Source organism: Dermacentor variabilis, chromosome 9 (assembly GCF_050947875.1).
Source record: "Dermacentor variabilis isolate Ectoservices chromosome 9, ASM5094787v1, whole genome shotgun sequence".
Classification (NCBI taxonomy): Eukaryota; Metazoa; Arthropoda; class Arachnida; order Ixodida; family Ixodidae; genus Dermacentor; species Dermacentor variabilis.
The window spans coordinates 128,279,602-128,300,128 of NC_134576.1; the positions used below are offsets into that span (position 1 = coordinate 128,279,602).

Sequence of the window (20,527 nt, forward strand, 5' to 3'; positions counted from 1 at the left end):
GCCACAATAATTTTTTGAAATGATGCTATAATAATGAAGTTATAGGTATATTCCTTATTATTACAAGCATGTTTGTGTCCCTAAAATGTGGAACCTAGGAAACCTTGGAAATGCATTGAATGACTGACAGTGCCCATTTGTGTCTACGTGCATCTACATCACCTCCAGAACCTGTTGAGTTCTCTTAAAGGAGGTGTCAAAGTATTGTGCCTTCATCAAAATGTTGTGGAAAGGGAAAGCAAAAGTGAAATCTGTTTACGGAATGTTGCGGTGATGGTGAAGACTAATACTGCCTAACCGCGAGTTAAGAATAACTCTTTATAGGGCAAACTAGTGCCCCGAAAAACAAGCAACATTCAAACCACAACAATAGCAGCGAGCTATCGTGTGTCTGCTATTTATATGATTCATTGTTGACTTTAGCGTGATCGCTTGTGCTTGCATGTATCGGAGAATGAACAACACTAATCGTGTGGCCATATGCAATCTGACTAGACAAGACACCTTCTCTACAGAATCAGCAACAACATTGAGGAAATTTTGGATACAGTAGGCAGTCTTGTGCAGAGTTATAACTTTGTAGCATTATCAATACGGTGAAAAACGGGGACCAGGGAAAGGCCAAGTAATGTGCACATGACAACAGACACAAGATGCAAAGGGATAAATAAGTACACAGCGGGAAAGTCAACAGTGTCATCAACTTCAGAGCCAAGATCAAGTGCTGCTTTCTTAAATTGTCTGGAGTGCTGTAACAATATAAACTAACCAGACTAAACAGAGCTTCTCATCAAGACCTACTTACTCCTCCATGTTATCTCCGAACAGCTCTTCCCCCTCCTCTTCTTGCTCATCGTCACGACGGACATCGTCATCTTCATTGCCGACGCCACCGAGGAGTTCAGATTCGTCCTCAAATGGTGGAAGGTCGCGACCTGGCGGCGACGTGCCCAGGTCTGGAGGTGAGGACGGCATGTTGCCACCCCGGGAAGGCGGCGACGCCACGTTGCTGCTTCGAGAACGTGGCGATGCCACATTGCTGCTTCTGGATCGAGGGCCGTCAGACATCTTGCCTCTTTACCGACTCTGTGGGTTTGAGTGTCTGACCTGGCAACAGCAAAGCAGATGGGATTAGAAAGCTTACTCACGATGAGCACCTGTAAGCCCTTAATTACTCTTAAAGATAATTGTCCTTCCGCTACGAAGTTAATCAACAAGGGACGTCACAGTCTGGAGACAAAATTTTGACATAAGAACTGATCCTCGTCAGGGCTTATTACTAAGTTCCCTTGTAGAAACATCAACCAAACAACCAATTTTTATTGTTTCCATTAAATGAACATTGACCCCAGAAACATCCCTTGTTTAACCCCTGTTCAGTTTTATTTAAGCTTATATTTTCCCGTGAACTTCTGTCTTTTCTTGATTTCTACACTTTAAATACCAAAATTCCGGGCTGTAGTGTGCGTCTAGGTCAATGCACATTCAGGTGCAATGTCACATCAGTGGCCGAATTATGAAAAAGCCCAGCATAACTTGTTGAAATAGTTGCAGCTTCAGTATACACACAAAGTTTGTAGAACAAGGACTATAGATGTGATTTAGCATTAATTATCCGCAGATATCTGACGATTACATTCGATGTAGCAACAATAAACAGCTAAAAAAAAAAAAGAAGCTTACACTCCTTTCACAGTAACAACGAATGTTCAGTGTTGGACACGCACAATGTGAGAAGCAAACCAAACAAAACGTGACAACGTCAACAAACACGCACGGGTGCAGCAAGCGCTTACCGTATGCCTACGAACAAATAGAATGCGACCGACTACTACTTTTGTAGTTATGGTGAGTTAATTAAGTGGCAATTCTGCCTTCGGAATAACTCTGTTCACCGAAAACACAACGTGTAGCTTTGACGCCGTGAGGGCCTTCTATATCAAGTTGGTAACAACGATCAACTCATCAATCAACGCAAGGTTTAAAAAAAAAGCTGCACCAACGACTACAAGCATGGCACCAGCTAAAAACCCGCAAAGACATTCCAGAATATAATGTTTACTTCAGAGAATAAATCAGTCTGTTTTGTTCTTTTCTTTTCTAGCACGCTGAACACTGGATATTCCAGCGATTTGGGCCAAAGCTCTACTCAAACTAGCAAAAAAGGAGAAGAAAAAAAAAGCGGTTGACGAGCACAGCACGCAACGAAATATCTTCGAATAGCAACAAACAAGTTCATAAATAGTGCTTGTTAACCGTGGGCGAGGGGCATATTTCCTGCCGCGGACACTGTTTCGCTCGAGGCGGATCATATAGCTGTCGATTCCAGTATTACATCACTGAGCCACGCCGCTAAGCAAACAAATTTCCGCTCGTTAATTCAACAAACTCGGTTGAACTCAGTATTACCTAGCTGTCACTGCACAAATCAACGCATATAGAAAGCTTAAGATCGACTATATATCCGGATAATAACAGGTGAACACGTAGAAATGCCGATCTTATTGTTCAAAACCTAAATGAGTCTCGATTTAAAGGTCCGTTGTTAAAGAGCCAACCATGCAGTAACTGTTTTCTACAAATGGCAACACTTATCCGCGGCAGCTAGGAGCATAGCTGAGGCTTACAAACAAACATCTTGCATAGACGGCGACTTTGAGAAATATGTATTCAATAATTTCACCAAGAAATAGGCACTGTCGCTACTCACCAGTTTTTCCGCACAATAGAGCAGCACGCCTGAAAAGCGCGGGAAAAGTGGCGGAGTAATACACAGCCGAACAAAAACGCGAAGCGGTGAAAAGCGATGCTCCGTGCTGGCGTCTCACGACGTAAGAAGTAAACCGCAACTATTTTATGACTGTTCTTTCATTTCCTGCTTCTGCAGCTTTGAATTGAATCGAAGTGTGGCGATCTGGATACAATATCGATTTCTTGGATACACCGTCAGTCAACGTGTTTAGGATGTAGTATGGCCAGATGGTCTTGGCGTGCGCAAAAGTATCAGAACTTGTAATCACAGACAGTGCTCGTGCGCGCTGTACCTTATCATTACTTTCGCCCTCGCATTTATTGTATGAGGAGACATGATCGCATTAGTAAAAGGCGACAAAAATGAAAGAACCTTTACACCTCCCTGGCCCCTGCACTTACCTTCGCTTGAAGCATTTTTCCAATGGTGAATGTATTCTTGAAGTCATGTTCGTTCCAGTTATATAGGCATTGCTCTCACTTTACTTTTGCTGACACGAGAACCGAAGGCTGTTCTCTAGGACTTAATTTTAATATATATGTGTGTATATATATAAATAGGATTCTATATATACTATACCAGGGCTATCTTGAATCGCTTAAACATATGTGAAATGTATAATTTCAACTCAAAAAGTCTTACGAGGGACTAACGATATATATTACAAAAAGAACTGGCAATCCATAGTAGCCCAATATATCTTGACTAGGTATTTCAGTTGTAGTAGCAGCAGCAGCAGCTGTAGTAGTGTTTTGTCGTTTATCGTGAAGTATAACAAGAGAGGTACATAACATTGGCACACTTTCCCTCAGAACTTCTTTCACAGTGGCACTTTCAAGTGGTTGCTCTTGAATTTGTCATGCTAATTGCCCCACAGCATCGCATGCAAGCTTATAATTGCGTGCTTGTTTACTTCCACACCCCAGCAAAGACTCAATGATAGTTCCGCTTTCGGACACAACTGTAGCTATTCATGTGTCATAGATGGTTAATGATAATAGCACCCAATTATCATTCAGAGTGCATGCTACAAGGCTAGAACACTATTACAGCGCGCAAATTTTTCAGTGAAGTGAGTGGCGATATATCACGCATTGCTCCTTGCCATAAGGAGCTGAACAAGTATGCTGACGAACCCAGTGGTACCCCAAGCCAGAAAGGCACACTAAAAGTAACAACTTACCTTTATCGAGAGTAGACGCTGCAAGAGAGCTTCGCAGTCTCGTTCGTACCATCACGTTAAGTTAGTGGCATACACCACAGAACTCTTAAGTGTCGTTTATACAGCCTCGACCCATCACTGAAACTTAAAATTACCAGCGAACCTTCCACGACGTGACGCAACACTACTGTGTTGGCTGTGGGTAGGAGTAGCATTCACCAACTCCAACAGCTATTGTATTGGAATGGCAGACTCACCAATGCGCGATAAGTGCAAGTGTGAAGAGACCATCAGTCATCTTCTGTGCCACTGTTCTCGCTTTGACAACCAATGTCAGACTCTCTAGTGCACCTTGAATAGACTGGATGACAGGCCATTTACAGAAGATCTTGGGAGCCTGGCCTCGCAGTTCATTAGCACAGAAAGCAATTCGAGCACTTTTTCACTACCTGAAGGCAACAGACTTGAGTGCCCGACTATAGACATCCTACACCTAACTTAGTGCATGTGAAAGTGCGGTATAGACTCATGTTTTCTCTCTCCCTCTCTCTTTCACTCGCCATTCCCCTCCCCATGTGTAGCGTAGTAAACTGGACTCAGTCTGGTTAACCTCCCTGCTTTTCCTTCTTCCCTTCTCTCTCAAAAGTAACAACTATGAGAAAGTTCACAACATGCGGAGGCACCTATTGAACTCTATGTGATTCTTCTTTCCGCTTTTCAAACGCCAGTTACTAAGCCTGCCATACAGCTGTTCTTGCTGTATACTGGAGCCACACTCACTCCAGGTTTTCAGTGACACCTTAATTATGAAACTCTCGTACCTCTGTGAATGAGCAGAGAAAGATATTGAATGAGTGCCAAACACCAGTCTGTCCTTTTCCTTCGTATTGACATCCGGCAAGTACCTTCCTTTGAATCATCGTACCATGTGGGTGAAGCGACGCACTGAACAAAACAAAGCGGAAATAACACAAGGAAACGTGACAATTGCTGCTGATTTAGTCATCACTGCTGATTAAGTCTGCAACTCGCCCAACTTTCCATGTTACTGACCTTCTTAGGGTACAAGCTTCGGCGGCATTGCGTACATGCGAATGCGCCTTTTACGCTTCCATGTCCCTTTTCCTACATTTGCGCGCTACGCAATAACGCAGTTACGTGCCGCCCTTCCTTTGAACCCGTGATCGCTGGCCAAGATGTACAACAATATGCATTGAGGGACGTTCTGGAATATTTCCACAGCATTGAACATGTCTCTGCCATTAGCAGTGCTACAAGACTGTGCAATCCAGCATCCCTCTAATCTGTCCCAATCACCTCTTTCCAAGCCTTTTCTCCCTGTGCATAGGAATAGGCTGCAGCACACTAGCTCAGGCTAAGGCTGACCTCTGTATTTTTATAAAGTATCTGACTCAGTGCAACACAAGTGGTTCACTATGCTTTCCGACTGTCTCCGATAGCTATGGATACTTACCTACCCGTGCCTTTAAGCAATTTTGCATTAGCTAACATTGTATAAATAGTATTTTAACCTACTGCACATTTCATTGTTTTTTTGTTGATTGTTCATGCCCACTCCCTCTGTAATGCTCTTGGTCCCGAGGGTATACGAATAAATAAGTCAATAGATCCCACAATCGAGGCGTTTGCTCAAAAACCAAGAAAGGACACGCCAATTTATCCATATTTGGTCTTTGTTTTATTTTGAGCAGTCAATACATATCACATATATTGATTTTTTTAATATAGATTTATGTAATAGCATAAAGCAGACAGGAGAGAAGACTGGTTGATGAGGAAGCTGAAGATTTCTAATTAATCGAATCTACAACAGGGGAAAGAAAATGAATTGAGAAAAAAAAAGTCAGAAGTGAAATCAATAGAGTGACCTCAGCACTGAGGAAAAAACAGGACACGACTGGATCACAAAGAAAAAAAATTGTTTCACTGAGGAGTGAAATAAACTTGTGATGACAAGCACAACTTGACGCATTCGGCAGAAACCTATGGTATTTCATTACGCACACAATGCAGCTATGTGTATAACACACTAATTATAATAATTAACATTCAATATATATATTTACATGTGAGATAGCCAGTCCGTACAATCAGACCTCACGAAAGAATTTACACTAAATTCAGAGACAAATGATCTTTGTAGATAACAGTGGCTTCTAAGACTTGCAAGAACTCAACACTCAACTCAACAAATACCAGACACATTTTCTTTTGTTTTTTTCAATGTTTGATGTTTTTGCACATATTACAGAAGATAAATAACATGTAAACAAGTTCTTCAATGTGACAAGGAACATACAAAAAAACAATACAGACCAGAAAGAACAGACATGAAAAGGAACGGTGACGGAATACCCCATAGTAAACAAGGACTGTAGAGTAAAATTTAAGGCAGCACAAATTTCAACGCATCATAATAAAATCACCGGATTCACCAAGCTGGCAGTTCTGAAGAACTGGTGGAAACTGAATGAAGACAGAAGAGTTTTCATTAGGCGATGACGTCACGTTTAGCAGTGACATTTGGTCCGGTACTCTATATTTATATTCTAATGAAACCCCGTGACGGAACTCTTTCCTTGGTTTTAGGAGTGTTTGCAAGAAATACTGATTGGGAGACCATTGTGAATGAGCGTATAATTAAATTAACCCAGCTTACATACAATGAGAAATGCGTTGGTCACGCAGTCGCTAGTTATGTATAACAAAGCTTTCTTTGGAGTCCATGAACGAACAAACTTTCAAGCAAGGCAGTATATTATGTCCCAAGGTCAGAAATGGCTACCAGGGCCGTTCAATATTAAAATGGCGGCCAGATCTCCCACGACAGTGTGAAATCATCGAAGCCACACTTCTTAAAAAACTACGGAACTCCAAGTTATGCGATGGGTTTTAGAAGATTATATGTTATGTATATATATCTGAACACTACGTCAACAAACTCGAAGCTCTCGCTCTGGGTCTTCTCTTTCCGAGGAGGGAATTATATTTATGTGCTACCAACAAAGTTTATATGCGTGTATATATTGAACAACAACACCTTGGGCATACTGGTTACTTATTTAGGCGTGTGTCCATCTTTGGGAAGCAACAGCGCGTCACAAAGAAAAACAACACACAACCATTACCCGGGAAACACTAAACACTCTAGCAACACTGTCGGCACTGGGTAAACACTGCCAATAACACTGCAACAATGTTTAGACGCTACCCCGGGCTTCGACAGCAATGCCAAGGTGTTGCGGCGTCTTGTCAGGCAACACTCTCCTACGCTAGCCTGCTGAGAAAGCATCTTTTTTTTTTAAGAGCTGACTTGTAAAAAAAGAAGAAAAAAAGAGCATGCTGAAGACGTTGAGGAATGGGGCTAGGAGGAAAATGTTTTGTATAGACACAGTATGCTGACAAAGGGCTGATGAGGAAAGTAAATGCCTGCTCAGAAAGGAATAGATACAGAAGAAGTGCGTGCCCTTTAGAAAGATGAAACAGCTATGCTGTCGAGTATTTTGTTTTTTTTTTCATTCCACGGCTTCATCTGGTCTGAAACCAGTGGTAGGTAAGAAAAACTATGCCTGTTAGTGATGGGGTAAGGTGAAACGACGACAGTGAGAAACCTGCGACATAATACGAAACACAACAACAAGCGTGAAGAGTCGAAGACCACAGACATCAACAAAAATGCACACCTACGCTCGTTCGCTTGGTGCATGAAATCTTGAAAAGCCTGAATGTGAGCAGAAGTGAAGGAAAGAAAAAAAAATAATAAAAATATGCAGAACATTGACAGCACATAGATGATATCAGACTAGAAGTTGTTGCTGCTGGATCGGGGGGCGTCGTTTGTCGTTGGGAGCTGGGGGCAATGGGGCGGGGGCGGTTGTTATCGACGTCAAGGCCGTTTATTCATCATCTGTCGAGGCTTGCAACTGAACGCGCGCGTGTGTTGCGCAACTTGGCACGTCTCCGTTGTGTGCGGGGCCCCTTCGCGCATGCTCGCACGCTGCGTACTCCTGTCTTGTCTCTTCCATCCCCGCGCCTTTCATCATTGGCTGTCTCTTGTTTTGATCGCGCCGTCTCTCTTGTTTTTGCTGTTGTCGCCGTCGTCGTAGTAATTTCCGACTGCATCGTTCGTCTGCGCTGTGTCATCATCAGAGGCGTGGAACTCAAAACACAACTCCTGTGTTGCCCAAGAAAAGGCCTCGGCAGTCACTCGGAACTGTCCGTCTTTCGTTAAACACCAATAATATCTAGGTTTCGTTCCTTGCAATAAACAAAATCTCTTAATGTAGCGGCGCGGAAAATAAATAAAGTGAGTAAAGGTATGAAACCTAAACGCAAAGCCCAGCGGAAAAAAAAAAGAACAACAACAACAAAAAACGATAAAACGGCAGTGCTGAAGACAGGGTTCATCTACTGAACCTGCAGAGAGCCAAGCCCTTTTGTGCTTGTTGACTTCAAACTATCACGACAGCTGGGAGGGATGCGTTCCCTCTAGGCTACAGGTGTTGCGATGTACATCTGGCAGTGACAGCCTTGTGTGCGTTCAGCACCCATTCCCCAAACGCATCGCTTTTCTCCCTCGTGGGCTCATTCACCCACGATGAGAAAAAAAAAACACACTTCATCCAAAAGCAGTTGGCCACTACTAAGCATGAAAACAGTAAGAACATTGCTTTTAGCAGACAGCTGACTGAACAAACACAAGTCGAAAAAAAAAGGTAAAAAGAAAAAAATTTACACAATCGGTCGGCGATGTGAAGTGAAACATGACGCGCAATAATGTACAACTTAATGTCAACTATCTTACACCATTTACAGAACAGGCCGTCCTTTCTGAAGGTTCGAAAAGACACCGTGGCATAAAAAAATGAGCCCACCGAACGATGCTGCTCTGGTTCAGAATCCCGGCTGCTCCAGGGTTTTCGTGGTATTGCTCAATCAGGGGCATTATACATAGCAAGGCACCCCAAACAAGTGTCAGGCTTTGCCAAGGTAACTTTCCAAATTGAATCTTAAGTTCAAGTCACAGTAAAAGTAGTGATTAACCACTACAACGTTGCATTACCTGCTAAAATTTTTCGTTTTCAGACCTAACATTTATTGAGAGTCTGTTTCCAACCTATGTGAATTTCATCAGCTGCCCTGAATCAGACAAAATCGTCCGTTTTCAAACTAAGGATGCAGACATGCTTCTGCACCTAGCACGATAGCTCCGTCGTTAAGACTGCCAGATGAGCATGGCATTCTTCCAGCAACACTCTTTCTTTTTTGCTCTCTCATCTCCCGATACATGCAACGTTTCGCCGTGAAAACGGGAGCTTTCAGACTGCTCACACTTGCGGGGCAATGGAGGACGAACATCCGAAAAACACATGTGCACGCGCATTTCGAACATTACCAGAATGTGCACGTCATGAGGCACAATGCACCGACGCTCTCTGCGTTTGGTCACAGCTGATCTCTCTGCCTTCCAAAGTTCCTCGGTTGTCCTCTCTTTTACCTCGAGAACGGAAACGAAGCGATGCAACCGGCACAAAAACGAGGCGTGGGAACAAAAAAAAAAAAATCTCATTCGGTGCCAAGCTCGGGATGACCAGAAGAAGCAAAGGTGAGCGCACGCCGTCGCGGCGAACGGCTGGACAGGGGAAGAAGTGACTGTTCTCAGCCTTCTTTCAGTCGGGGCTCTCTATCTTCCCGGCGACTTCCTCAATCTTGACCGCATGCCCGTTGCTGGTGAGCTGGCCGTTAGTGGCATTGGCGAGGATTGGCGCCGCCGCCGCCGGGCTATTACTCACAGCCAGCAGGCTTTCGACTGCTCGGTACAGGAATAGGAAGTCGTCCTAGGTGAAGAAGAGAAATGAAAAAAAAAAATCAATTTTATTTATTTATTAAGTTCAACACAATGCAGCCCCAAAGGATTACTGCAAGAGTGGAGAGCACAGAATACAAAGACTGCAAAGACGAAAACAAGATACGATGCAAAATCAGTTGCAGAAACCCGCTGATATGGTCCTCTTTCATATGTTTTCTCGGGTATGACGTTGCTAAAGCCTGGTCAAAAGGTTCATAGACATCTTATCAGAATCCTCTTTGACATGTCATTGTTCCTGTGTAATACGTTGTGACTTTGTTGTATAAATACAAAAAAATATATTAAATGTCCCGTCTTTGATGTAAACAACGTAAAAGAAAATCATCAGCACTAAACGGACCGTCGGCACTTCTGGCCACCACCAACATGTGCTTTTGACGCGCCATGGTCATGGCGGAAAATTTTAAAAATTCCGGACACCGTACGGCGTGCTGCTTTATATTAGGACTTCACCTGCATGACCACGTGCCAATCTGGCCAAAGAAATGAGAAATAAAATAGGTGTACCTTGGTTTTAATATGACGCTGGCTCTTCCTTGAAACCGAAACTAGCAAAGCCTAGACAATACAGCAGTCGCCGAACGCACCCCAATTGCAGGAAAAGCCAAGTCAAGCAGCTAAACGAGGAAGGGCTGCATAAGCTGCATTTGGTGTTTGTCGTGTGAGCTCAGTGTTTTCTCCTTTGTTAGTTTGTGCATTAAACAGCGACATGATACCAGGGAACTCCTCCAAGCAGTTTCAGGAGGCGCCAATTCCAACCCCGATGTCAGCACCGACAAGTGTGGCGATTTCACGAAGAAAGCGCCGGACTATGACTGCTGCAAGAAGCCCACAATCGCACCGCTATCGTAACTAAGTTGAATTTGGTTATGTTGCCAGAGGATCAACAGTCGGGGGCCTGCATTGACGGTACTTTTGCGTATCTGTAGCGACAGCATGAAAATGGTCGAAATACGGACTACACAGGCCATAGGCACACAGCAATGTGTTGAGAAACTTGGGCCATATTCTCGGAGGATCACTTTCGAAGCACTGAATGCATCAAATATCAGGCCCGCTGTGGCTTAGTAAAAGTTTTCAAAAGTAGCTAAGTTCAGCCTTTGGCTCTTTTACAATATGACGTACTACATCTCTTTCTATAAAAATTTTATTAGGCCCAAGTGGACTTCGTCCAAATCCATCACGTCACGGTGAGCTAGCTAGGATACTTCAAGGCGGCATTCGCCACTCGTCTTTCACTTTTGTGGCTTTATTTTTTTTCCCCTTACCAAGGCTCTCTTTCACAATAACAGTGGCATTGTACAAGCACGGCTCACACAACTTCATGCACCTCACATTTTATGTCGCACCAGGCGTGAAAATGCATCCTATGAAAATGTGTCCAACTTGGTTGCATGCGCTACGCTTGCAAATGGTCGATAAACAAGGGCAATCGTTCTTCCCAAACACCAATTAATGCTTTGCTTGCACCGATTGCCACAGCATGCGGAGGATCTGCAATTATCTTTTTACTTTAATTTTTGTCTTGAGGGGGGGGGGGGAGGGAGGGGAAGAGGTATACCGAGCTTTTTCTCCCTATGACGGTGGATTTTTTTGGCGTTGTAGAAGTGCAATTTATTAATACAGAAACTGAAGTTAGTTTCTCGCTTTAGTGCCTCTTTAACGTCTCGAAGCAACTAAAGGATTATGAGGGCCACCACAGTGGAAAGCTCCGGATTAATTTCGACCAGCTGGGGTTCTCTAATCTAAGTGCATCAGCATTTTTAAACATTGCGTTCCCATAGAAATGCGGCAGCTGCAGGGTTCCCAGAAATTGAACCCATGACCCGCGTGCAGGTCATGGGTTCGACAAAGTAAGCGTTCAACAAAGCAATCGTTTTCCCATGCGGCTGGTTTCCTTCGTGCAATGTTGGGAGTGTGACAGGAAGGGCTTCTTGGGACTGCGTACCTGAGATTTCCATATTCCAGGCCTCCTCATGTGATACAGCTTCGCGTACAGGTACACATCCACGCATTTTTCGCTCTCAAGCTGCTTGTAGAGCGATGAGAGGCAGCAAAAGGTGGCTGCCTCCGTACCTCCACACCTGCACGCACAGCCAGAAAAGAGACAGCGATGAATGCACCCATTCATTCATTCATTCATTCGGTGATTTATTCATAACACTTGAAAGAATGAAGAGGAAAGGCATCCAATTCATTCATTCAAAATTTTCTCCATTTAATTCACCAACTATATCCTGATGATAAGAGCCGGCATACAGTTGTCCCCTTTATATGTATTGCCTTGACTTTCCTCACCAACAGGCAATAATTATTGAACTTTCACTATATCTTAAGCATTAAACATTTGAACACGCCTGACACCAACAACTCTACCCCGTGGCACAATATATTTTGCACGTACAGAGGTGTTTGAGTGAACACCTATCAATAAAGACTAGAATCCTCTATCGCATTGATTTATCACGTTATAGAATGGCACGTTTTCTCTCCTAGTGTGTTTAAATGTCTTTTTTTCTTTTAACAACACTACTTGGGCCTGCACGAAGTCTGCTGTATATATAAAATCAGTAAATAACACCACTTAGTATGGCATCACAAAAAGGGCTACACTCCACAGTCTGGGAAGGGACTCAGGCTTTTGGAGAGATGCAAGGTTCAGGGCGACTGTCGTTTACTGTTAAGCCAGCGGCTGGTAGTAAGCTGCACGTCAGCGACGCTCGAGGGCAGTTCGCATGTCAGCGCCTCCCGAACACTTTTCGTGGTTGTTGTCGGCAATCCCGCAGCATACTGGCCACTACAGATTTAAAGAGCAGCTTTTCTTTCCAGCTTACACAGCCAACGTGGAACCATCTGACTGCAGCACTTGTAGTATTAAAATAACCAAGGGCTCTGTCCAAAGAGATACACCCCCATTGGCAGGGGACAACCAGCAGATTGAATTAGAAAAAGAATCGAATTGGTTATAGTAGTTGAATTATGAGGGATCCACTGCTTTTTGAAAATGAAAAAAAAAGATGAAAAGAAGATCACACAAGCAGCTTTGATGGGATATGACGAGTCGGGATAGTCGGTTAAAGTTGGTTAAGGCGCACCGTCACACAGACAAAAGGTAACATAAAAGCGCTGTAACAAAAGCGCTGTCCTGTCTGCCTTTTATGTTACTTTTTTGCGTGCGTGCCGGTGAACTTCGGGATCTGTTCAATATGAACTTTGGTGGACTTCATGTGCAGGCAAAGGACCGCAGCTAAGTCAGAGATTGCTAACTCCAAGAAGCAATGGAGCTGTCATTACAGCGCCTATTCGGGCATGTGAGAAATTGAGAAAGAGAAGTCCTGCCTCCAACCACATCTTATTTTTGCTAATCTGTCAATTCGTTGACATCTTTTGCTGGACATTTAAGTAATTGTGGAGTTATAGTGGCTAATGTCAAAGGTGCGCAGATAGTAATGCTCAAGATGGAATAGAATAAGAATAGAATGATGCCAGAAGCAAAACCGAATCAAGTAATTTTGGAACAGTTCTCAAATAAAGAGCTGGTGTTCTCATCATTAACATTAAACAATCTTTACATCCCATTATATTCACAATGTTAGCAAGTTTTTGTCATTACATTGCACATTATGGAGCACTGTTTACTAAAAGCACAAATGGAGCATTAAGAGCAAACAAGCAGTTTATCTGCCTACTCAGGACTCACTGGTGAGGGCAAATGGTGGTGGTTAAGCCGGGGCAGTCTCACTTCCTGGGCAAAGCGGCGTACTCCACTATGCAACTTTTCATGTTTTGTGCCATCTTCGGAGATGAAATCTGTCGCACTTCTTACTCCAATTTTATGCTTCATTGGACACACTTAGTGATTTAAAATATTTGAAATATATCTGAAAAATATTCATATTTATGAACAGTGACTACTCAACCTGAGGACCGAATCGAAAAGGGCAGTAAAGCTCTTGTTTGGGCTTGCTGGCCCCATTCTTGAACACATAACAGGGCAGCACGAAAAAACAAGGATCAAGAAAGGCCTGTCCTGCGTACGTACCTTTCCTTGTTCCCGTTTTTTCGTGCTACCATGTTCTTTGTTCATGAATAGGGCAGTATACAATTTCTTATTCTTTCGTATGTTCCCACATCCCTGCTAATGTGCTTCGTTTTAAGCCTGAGCAGCAGTGGGCCTTTCCAGTCCCTTCAGTACCAAAAGAACGAAGCTGTTCGGCCTTCATGGAGGACGCAAGATTTTCAAAATAGGTAAGGACACAGCAATGCACACGCACTTGTCTACGATGACGACGGGGCCGTTGAGGTCCTCGGCGTGTCGTGCGGCCACCGTGCGGATCAGATCAAACAGGGTGGCCATGGGGGTGCAAGCCTGGGGCCAGCCCGGGCACTGGATCACACGGCAGGACAGCTCGTAGTCGTCTTGCGTCGACTGCAAGATGAAGTCCCGGCTCACCAAGCCTGGGCCCCCGCTCGGCTTCTCGTCGGCCGGAACCGTGTCCGTCGACGCCGTCGTGGCCGTCTCGTCGCTCGTGGGCTTCACCTTAAAGCTCCCATAGTCCTGCTCCTCGTCTGTGTCGGGCCAGAACTGCGGGTACTCCTGACGTATTGAAAGGGAGAGAATGACGCAGCAATTGATTTATTTCACCACACATTTCTCATGGGCTCCTGTTTGGAGTGTTGTGTGAAGGGAGGACGGTACATTGATATTGCAAAAATGTAGAGCACATGAATGGCAAGCAAACAAAAACAAAGACACTGTCATTCTAAAAAGGCTAAATTCAATAAATAGAACACTTCTTTTACTTACTGTACAAATTGTCATCGTACAAGAAAAACTTATTATACAATAGTTAAAAAGGTATAGGATTACCTTGGTACTAGCAATCGCTAAACAGCATGATCGGTGGTTAATATTGCATTTCTGAGGCAACATGATCATGGATGTTAGTAGTGCTGTCAGGGAGATCATTCCAGTAACTGATTGCATGTGGCAGCACTGACATATTGAATTCTTGGATTTGGACGAAAGGACGTGCAACGCTCTGTTGGTTCTGCAGTCAGCATGATGTTACTCTTGTTAAAAAGAAGAAGCGCAGTGGGGGCAGATCATGGCAAGCTCAGTATGAGGTCTGTCAGACATTCAGCCACACCACATGCGATACATAGCATTTGCACTTATATGTGAAGACTCTTGTCAGAAGCCCACACTGAGTGTCATATGTGCCTCCGAGATCTGTAATTGTGAAAAAGTTTACATGCGATAGCAAGTTTTACATGGTGTTTGCATTGGTTTATGTTATCTTATATGAAGCCTTTTACATGTCGCATGTCTAAACATACACACACAAAAAAGTGGAAAGGGCGCTAAAGTGCTCACTAAAATCTCAGAGGCAACAAAAGTTATTTGCCAAATGCATGCTAGATGGTACTACAATATCGCAACGCAGTAAACACAGAGGCTTCACATCAAGGTGTGTGGTTTCTGCGCCTTGAGTTTATCAATGGTACCTTGTGAAAAAGAGACCCTAACTTGTTATTGTGAGTCCTTCCAGTCATTTTTGTTCAAAGAGCCTGCAGTGTTTTCAACATATAGAAGGAGAGAAAGCAGCCTGGATAAGAGAACCAGATAGGCTGATGATATTCTGGCTGTTATTTAATTGGATGTGTCACACTAATTGAACGGCAGTGTTCAACATACCAAAACAACACCCAGGAAATGAGTCGCCATCCTCGAGGGTTCTGGATGAATTTTGACCATCTGAACTTCTTGAAACGCACACAAAAATCTAAATATGCCAGCATTTCTGCATTTTATTAAACTGTGGCAGGTGGTGGAATGTTAACCTCACTGTTTAGCAGAAGAATGCCATGGCCACCAAACCACCAAGGCAGATGACGCGCACAGAAGGTAGCTGTTGACTCACAAGGCGCAGCGACAATAACAGAAGTGGAAGAGAATTGTATGAGAAAGGTGATGTTGCCACAGGACATAATTAACAGGAAAGCATCGTTCCTTATCTTTTGCTGTACTTAATCTGAACAATGACAGTTTGCATACGACGCACAGGGTCACTCACCTTTTCGTCGACGACCGAGAGGACCACGACCGTCTGCGAGTTGTGGTCCCAGACCATCTGCCAGAAGTCGGCCATGGTCGTCATTAGTGGATGCTGCGTTACTATGTACTCCCGCAACCTGTTGTAACCCTGCAATTTCCACAATAGTGGAAAAAAAAAAGACAAATCTTAGACTAACTCCGGCAAGCACAGGAGGCAGTGAAAAATGCACAATTGCTTGACCGTGCAAATCGGCAACTACTTAGCCCTCATGTCCTGGTCAAGGTTTAATCAACAAAAACTGCAGCTGGATCAGTAACCCTGGGGTGATCGTGTGGTCGTGCAATTCGTTTCCACAAATTACAATTTTCTGGCTGCTGCAACTAAATTTACGCTACTGCAAGAACAAAAGCACAAGCGTCACTGCATCTACGGAGCAGAGCACGAAAGCTTATGGCTTTCTTCATTTACACTATATGATAGAAAACGTCAATGTCTTCATGGAAGTTTGCTAGGACAAGAGAAATAAAAAAAGAAAAAAATTGACGACGATTACGTTACTTCCTAATGTGAAATTTGAGCGCAGCAAATAAGCTGTTTCACCTTTTCGATAGATTGAGGCAAAGAAATCGAGCAACACATGTATGCGCTATCACAGAATTTTTTTTTTATTTTTCACACGTATTCCTTTAACAAAGACTCCACTAACAGTTCTTGACAGTCATGAAGGAAGCTTTGTGGTCGGAGAAATAGACTGATATATGTTCGACTTGGTACATCAATGCTTGATTCTCAAAGACGAGATCTAACAAGTGCCTCGCGAGGTTGTCACAGCCGTGGGACGCGTTACGAGCGAGAGGAACGGGATGTTCTCCCGCATAAGTGTTAGGAAATTGCTGTTTGTCTTTATGTCAAGCCGCCACCGATCTGGCTCTCTGATTGCCACCGCACAGGGCGAACGGCAGCGGCAATTTCGGCTCGGGCGGTGCACATATACAGATCCGCCGCCACCGATCTGGCTCTCTGATTGCCACCGCACAGGGGTTGCATTGGAGGAGGAGCGAAGAAAGGAATTAAGTTCGAGCCGGCGCTTTGACAACCGGAGACTCGCAGGAAGAGGGGGGAGGGGGGCGGCGTGTACACCCAGCGGCAAACGATGGGGGCAGAAGCGCGCGCAGCAAGCGGACAACACGATAAAGGGAGGAGGGAAGAGATAGCAGCGACTGACTGATGCCGCTGACGCCGATAGTGAGTCAACCCCAGCTGCGGAGTTGGTTTCAGGGACAACGAATAACCGGCGCGTCGGCAACTGAAGAGCACCCTATCCGCCACACAAGAACAGGAGGGGGGGGGGACCCTTTCCTCCTCTTTCTGCATGGCGGCGACAGTGTTCTATGCAGTCACGTTATCTTGACTCTCTAGCGGCGTCAGCGGCATCCAGCAGTATCAGTCGGTCGCTGCTAGCGCTGGGGGGATGAAAGGGGGGCGGAGCTGGTTACGAGGCCGACGCCGACGCGAAACCCAGGAACGGACGCCAAAGAGCTGCGCTCTAAAAAAGAACTAAGCTGGTTCACAGACATACCAGACAACTTGCACGTTCCCAGGCTACGCAATAGTTTCTCGACATTCCCTGCCTTGATAATTTCACGTGCGCTTGCATCTTACACAGCTGCGAACTTTAGTGCTTGCTTGAGGCAAGGCTTCACAAGAACAAAAAAGCGTCACTGGAATCCAGAGAAATGTGACAGGAACGCGGGCGTACTTGTAGGAAAGTGGCGTTGATGTAGTCCGAGCCATCCGTGCCCGGCTTTGGGGTGATGTGCACCCGGTGAGACTCGATGGGAATCAAGTTGAGTGACCGGTTCTTGGCCTTGTTACAGGGCTTCACAGCTGACACCACATTGAAATCTTTCGCCTTGAATACCGTCACCAGCTGCACACACGAACAACAGAAACGACCACGTCAAACTGAGTACAAGTGCTCCCAAGTGAAACAAGAAAAGCTACTGCAGTAGACTTGTGTTAATCTGATCCCGACCGCAGGTTCGGGGCTGGCAACCATACATTTCTAGGGGACCAAACTTTCGTTACTTCAATCCTAAAATTAGCCTTGGCTGGATAATTAGAAACTTGGCTGGTCATCACACAAGTGCCCGACCCCAACAGCCGCCGCCGTGGTGACTCCAATAGCGGCAGCATCCGCCTTGGCAGCGCTTGGGGTACAGTGATTGTGTGAACACACGCCATCTCACATTGAAAAACGCCTGTTTTCAGCGTTTCCCAAGTCAATATTAATGTGAGAAGGGTAGCTGACAATGAATTATTACAGTATTTGCCTAGTTCTAATGCATTCCTTTCTTTCCATGAAAATTCGTCCGAAAAATGGCTTCAGCGTTGCAATTTGACACAAAACTAAAGCTGCTTTCACAACAGCCTACCGTCAGAGCCAGCCTGGCTAACGTCATCGTCACTGCCATTACAAGGTCCCGACCACAGATGCCGACAGAATGAGTTCTCGCATAGCACAACGACAAAGACGTGCTGCTCTCGGTCTGAATACGACAGTGCATTCAAATGATAGGTTATTTTACGTGTAAGGATAGCAGCAACAAGTTTTGTCACATGTTCTTGATATTCTGGAGAATCGTGTGTGGTGCAGGATGAGCTAGCAAAGTGGTTAGTCTAGGTGTGAGCCACCACCCCATTTGCGATTGTTGCGGAACCGTTGGATAAATGCAGAACATCAAACGCACTATGAACCGTACAGAGAACACATTGTAGTTCTTCATAGATGGCTATAAAGTACTATGTACTTCCTGAGACTTATGATGATAGACTGTAGGTATAAATGAACTATTCTGTGAAGGTAAAGTTCACTGGTTTAGTCTTTTTTCTTAATGCCAAAATCAGAGGCATGCAATGTTTACCCTGCTAAAAAATGGAGTGCGTGTTTGACTTCTACAACATTAGCTTTATACTTTGAACCCATAAAAGTAGGTGCCTGTTTATTTGCGGATGTGTTAGAACCTGAGCAAGTACTGCCAAATGAATAAGCAGTGTGTTTTGATGTTTTTTCTGCCTCCTGTTTAATTTGACTTACCGGATAACTGAGCTGATGTTGTCTGTCCCGTCTGGGCCAAATTAACCAAACTCAACTATATAAAGCAAAGGAACAATAAAAAAAAATGTTTATGCTGTAAAGGCAAACTGCGCTTCTGGATTACCAGAGATATCAATCTTAAAGGAGTAATGACCAGACATTTCTGGCTTACTTTCTTGCACTGAAAGGTCCCAATCCTCTAAATCCTAGGATAGACACCGGCAAGCGTCAGAGCACGCTAAATAATTTGAGCCCGGCCCAGGCCTGAGGGCATCAATTTTGGGCCCGACCCAGGCATGTCAAAAACACTCTACCTGGTGTGGCCCAGGCTTTCAGGCCAGCCTGAGCCCATGCAGTGCTCTAGTTTCTTTGCATGACCCCTGAGAATGGGCAACGCCTGTGGCTGCTCAGCGCATGCTAAATGTCAGAGGTGACGTGCTGGAACTTACATAGCAGACGCACGCATTGTCTGCTAAGGTGCTAGTACTTAAACGCTGCTAATAAATAAATTAGACAATCATAAGCCCCGTACATATACAAGATTGCTTCGACAGTATATACTAATACTCCTCTATAAGATTTTTTAGCCAAACTGCAAAATTTCGGCGCAGTTGGCCTCTGACGTGGACGTCAAATCCAACCTCTCGGCCGCTGCCAGAGCTTGCTGCTGGTACATACCTTGAACTGCTTCTCTAGGAGTGACCAGGACTTGTCAATATTGTCCCCGCTCCCTGTGTTTCCAACCTGAGCTGTCTGCAAGCTCTGCACGTAGCGAGACAGCTGTGAGACCCCAGCCTGCGCGTTGGAAGGGACAGAAGCACAACTCCGTTAGCTGTGCAAGGCAATCAGTTCCACATCATAAAAGTTCTTCGTAAGACATAGGGCTCGAGAAAATTTAAGTACTAAGCGTTTAGGGACGCTAAGCCACAGGTAACTGTGGCTATACTATAACACTATAACAAGCACCACTCTGAATGTTGCGAGAAAAAAAAAAAAGCTGACAGCAGACTAGTTGGTTAAGATAATTGCGAATGATTATATTATATATCATCATATTATACAAAGTCACACAAAACAATCTTTTCTGCACACATGTGTAAATAGAGATGTCAGTTATGCCTAACTCTTACGTACAGAGGTGGCACCTTGTAACATATGCACTTTAATATCATATTTGGGTGCACTACTCACAAGCTTTGCCAAGAATAAATCAGAAGGACGCATCGTCTACTGCAATGCCAGCTGGAAAAAAATGATAATTTTGATACACCACAATGGCGGTGCCATATGTCACCATTATGGCAAAACATGACACCATGTGGTGTGTGGACGGAAAGGCGGAACCACCGTATTGACGTTCGGTGTACTCATCAATCCTGCAATAGTTTAACCAGCAGCTCTCAAAGGTGATGATGATGATATGAGCATGCATTCTGAAGGTGTGACAGCCCATGCTGCAAGGTTGTGCTTTTATGGTGCATCTCAACCTTGAAATACCTTTACAAGTTAAGCTGCTAACACTAACTGCTACATACTAAGATGATGATGACTTACAATGGCATCCAAT

The 20,527-nt window shown here is 44.3% G+C and overlaps 2 protein-coding genes across 6 annotated transcripts in view; both read right to left on the bottom strand.

Moving 5' to 3' along the window:
• Nucleotides 1–2,856, bottom strand: part of Mcm2 (DNA replication licensing factor Mcm2) — a 49,540-nt gene extending 46,684 nt beyond the window's left edge. Inside the window, exons 1-2 of one of the 2 annotated variants that reach the window (XM_075669333.1) lie at nt 2,711–2,856; nt 806–1,107 (exon numbers count right to left, since the gene is read on the bottom strand). In XM_075669333.1, coding sequence (XP_075525448.1) covers nt 806–1,068 — 263 coding nt within the window. In that variant the 5' untranslated portion in view covers nt 1,069–1,107; nt 2,711–2,856. Of the gene's footprint in view, nt 1–805; nt 1,108–1,796; nt 1,820–2,710 lie in introns of those variants that run through there. The other variant, XM_075669334.1, reaches the window with a different exon arrangement.
• A 2,630-nt stretch (nt 2,857–5,486) lies between these two features.
• The window catches only part of LOC142557465 (putative receptor-type tyrosine-protein phosphatase mosPTP-1), a 241,324-nt gene continuing 226,283 nt past the window's right edge, over nt 5,487–20,527 (bottom strand). For 2 of the 4 annotated variants that reach the window (XM_075669338.1, XM_075669335.1), the window contains exons 20-25: nt 19,639–19,755; nt 17,623–17,793; nt 15,882–16,010; nt 14,079–14,401; nt 11,753–11,888; nt 5,487–9,772 (exon numbers count right to left, since the gene is read on the bottom strand). In XM_075669338.1, coding sequence (XP_075525453.1) covers nt 9,605–9,772; nt 11,753–11,888; nt 14,079–14,401; nt 15,882–16,010; nt 17,623–17,793; nt 19,639–19,755 — 1,044 coding nt within the window. In that variant the 3' untranslated portion in view covers nt 5,487–9,604. The remainder of the gene's footprint in view (nt 9,773–11,752; nt 11,889–14,078; nt 14,402–15,881; nt 16,011–17,622; nt 17,794–19,638; nt 19,756–20,527) is intronic. The other 2 variants (XM_075669337.1, XM_075669339.1) reach the window with 2 other exon arrangements.